At 35.2% G+C, this 3,576-nt stretch overlaps 1 protein-coding gene across 2 annotated transcripts in view; it reads right to left on the bottom strand.

The window, feature by feature from the left end:
- LOC107063479 (defensin D1-like) overlaps positions 1 to 1,755 on the bottom strand; it is a 3,943-nt gene extending 2,188 nt beyond the window's left edge. Inside the window, exons 1-2 of one of the 2 annotated variants that reach the window (XR_001475358.1) lie at positions 1,667 to 1,755; positions 1,158 to 1,555 (exon numbers count right to left, since the gene is read on the bottom strand). Coding sequence is in view for 1 of the 2 variants with exons in the window: in XM_015315395.1 (XP_015170881.1) it covers positions 1,667 to 1,727 (61 nt within the window). In the remaining variant the exon portion in view is untranslated. Of the gene's footprint in view, positions 1 to 1,157; positions 1,556 to 1,666 lie in introns of those variants that run through there. The other variant, XM_015315395.1, reaches the window with a different exon arrangement.
- Between the last annotated feature and the right edge of the window lie 1,821 nt (positions 1,756 to 3,576).

Genomic DNA, 3,576 nt, shown 5'->3' with positions numbered 1-3,576 from the left:
AAGAAAAATTGTCAGGGGGTGACCCTGGGTGGAGGGTAGTGGGAAGGTGGATAGTGGGGATAGTGGGGGGCGGTTAGGGGTAGTTTGGGGGTAGGGGGGCTGGTTTTCGGGGTAAGGTTAAAAAAATATTTGAAATTTAAGAAATAAGAAAATTTAAAATGTAATTTTTTTCTTGGATGGGGAGGGTTGAGTAATGGGTACGAGGTAGGGTAAGAAAAAAATATTGTAACTTAAGGATGAAGTAAAGTTTTGGAAAACGTTTTCTTTAATTCTTGAAGGAAAATCATTTTCCTTAAATTTGAGGAAAATGAGTTGATTTGAAAAACATTTTCCAAAAATTTTAAGCCAATCAAACATGAGAATATTGAAAAACATTTTTCAAAAAATGTTTTTGTTCATACCAAATTGAAAAGAATTTGAATTGATCAAAGAACCAATCGATCAATTCTGTATCTCCACAAATTGCATTTATGAGGTCAACAATATCTGGGGCTAGTACTTACAAGAAAGAGTTGTGAAGTTCGATCGCTAGTGGACGAAAACAATTTTGCTAATGCATGTCTTCTTGATTTTGCGAAATTCGAATTCAAGGAAAAAGGAATCATAGCATACCTTCATTAAAGTTGATGAGTTCAATGAAGAGCCAATGATAGCCATTAAGTCATTACTCAGTTATATTTAGAGGCTTCGTAAATAGACAACTAGTTATGCTTCAGCTTGACCTTCGTGTCCTTAATTTGTTAGTGATTTAAGTTCTATGACTTACATTAATGAAAATTATTTCTATTACAAGACTTTCCTTCAAATGCTTTCAAACTATAGTTTCACTCATGTCTAGATGTATGCCATGTCTAATTCTATCTAATGGATATGCTCGTGCCTGCAATGACACCGAGTATCAATCTCGCATAGATTCTAGGCTTAGCCGTGCATGGTATGTGGCACAATATATAAATATTTATATAGAAAAACAACATAATTCACATCAACAATAATTTGTTTTAACTGTATCGCACTATGTATCATTTGATAACCCTCAAAATCTTCCATCTTTGATTCAAATCGAATTTCAAATGGTACAGCCAGATATGTAACACGTTGGGATTATTTAGCTACTAGACAAAATCAGAAAAAAAAATCAATTGAAATAAAAGAAATCAGTAAAAAAGTACCTCGCTGGCAATTAATATTAATAGAACGGTATACAATACACTTACTCATCACGCAAAGCTTGGCCAAAATAATTACACATAAATCAGCCTTATTACATATATTGTTACACACATAAAGTAGTAGCTAGCTTCATATTTTTTTACATAATGAAAGCCAAACCATGAGAAACAGAAAGTTTCTTAGTAGTGGCAAGGTGAGTAACAGTAACATGCATATTTTGCCCAGTAATATTTGTGGCCCCATGGTTTGTACTTCTTACAAATACCATATTTAGCTCCATAGTAGTGTTTGCAATGATAACTACATTTGTAAGAGTATTGACATGGTCCATTCCACTTGTCACTTTTTTTCCAACAATATTTGCCTTCTGCCATTTGTATTTCTGCAATAATGAGAAAATTGAACTCATGTTATGTACAAAGTTTAATAAAAAACAAACATTTTAAAAATTCGTATCATTATATTTGGTAGCTATAGAATCACGTCGACTCACCAGTTGCAGCAACAAGGAAGAGGCAAAAGAGGAGGGCGAGAAAAGTAGTGTACTTCGCCATAGCTCTTATTTTTTGTTGATTTCTTGGTGACGAAACAAATAATTGAAATGGTGGTATTTATAGTGTTGGAAACTCAAGTTGTCAACTCAATTCCATTTGATTTGTTCAAGGATTACGTTGGATGTTTGCTTAATTAATTTATAAGATGGATAATTGAAAGTACAAAGAATTAGTCAAGCACAAGTAGCATTTATTTAATTGAAAAGAATTTGAATTAATCAAAGAGCTATTTGAATGATAAAGTCTTCTACTAATTGATCAATTCTGTATCTTCACAAATTAAATTGCTTTTATGAGGTTAACATTCCTTAGTGTTAATACATGTTATTTAACTCAAAATTTTCTACATGGATAATTAAAATGACAGGACATCAAGTACAAAGAATTTGTCCAACACAATTAACATTTCTTTAAATTTGTAAAAGAATTTGAATTGATAAAAGAGCCATTTGAGTGATAAAGTCTTCTACTAATTGATCAATTTTGTATCTCCACAAATTGCTTTTATGAGGTCACCACCCCTTTGTGTTAATACATGTTATTTTAACAATTACCTGATATATTACAATTCCATCACTGAAAACTTGGGATGTAAGCTTCTCACTCAGAATAACCTTGCGGTCCTTACAAAGACCTCTATTACCCTTTCTAAGGACTAAGTAATCTTTTTGATTCTTTGCTACCATGCTGTGAAAGGGAAACAAAGTAATTCACCTTTTGTTTTTATAGCACGAATTAAAATTTACAAAATCAAAAGCTTTAGCAAAAACCAAAAGCGAAGCTCCACCTCCATTTCTCTCCCCAAAACAAAAACCTTATGAGCATGATCAAAGCCACTAGAAGTTGCCCTGATATGGCCATCCCAATCTCCACCAATGAAGATTTTCTCTATGTTTGGTATACCTCTCACCACCTCATCGAAATCCTCCCAAATTAGTGTTTTGGCTTCCTTGTCCAAGCTCACTTAAGGCGCATAAGCACTAATAATGTTCAAAGTAAGCCCTCCTATGCCTAGTTTAATCGTCATCATCCTATCTTATCACTGATCCTCCAAAAATAAGGCCATTCTCTACTAAAATACCCACTCCATTTATATCCCTCAAGCCTCCTAAATACCACAACTTAAACTCATCCACATTCTGTGTCGACACCTACCCATCTGGTCTCCTGGACACAAGCTAAATTTATCTTTCTCTTCTTGAGAATCTTCACTAGCTCTATATATGGACTTCCCCGTTAGCGATCCTATGTTCCAAGACCCTACTCTCAACTTAGGCGAAACGTAACCTACTTACCACTACTTCATCTATATCTTGATCTCGACCAAAGACATGACCCTAGTTCACTATCATTGTAACACCCCGAAAATTCAAACCCAAGATTTGACCTTGAAAATTTCTACAGTCTGGTGCCACAGAAGATTTTCTACGACCTGTAGAAGTATCTACTGACTGTAGATGGGTTGATGGAATCATGCCCTTGAAAGTTGGTTCTCAGGTCTAAATTTCACGGACCGGACTACGTGTCGTAGAAGTTTCTACGGTCCGTAGAAGGCCCTGTGGAAACCAAGTCTTGGAGCACACTCCAGTAAGCTTCCTACGAGCGAGAAGGACGGTCCGTCAAAGTCTCTATGACCCGTATAAAGGATCATTAATCTCCAACTTCAAAAATTCAGAAAACTCAGCATGTTCCGACGAGAGGGTCTACGACCAGTAAACTTTTGTACGAACCGTAGATGGCCTTTCATAGACGGCTTCTGCCAGTTTTAAGAGAGGTTATTTTAGTCTTTTCCACCCATCAAAAATTTAAACCTTGATGTTTTTACACCTAATTAAGGTCACAAGAATCC

This window comes from Solanum tuberosum, unplaced genomic scaffold (assembly GCF_000226075.1).
Source record: "Solanum tuberosum cultivar DM 1-3 516 R44 unplaced genomic scaffold, SolTub_3.0 scf00358, whole genome shotgun sequence".
Classification (NCBI taxonomy): domain Eukaryota; kingdom Viridiplantae; phylum Streptophyta; class Magnoliopsida; order Solanales; family Solanaceae; genus Solanum; species Solanum tuberosum.
This window is presented reverse-complemented; position numbering and strand designations above follow the sequence as displayed.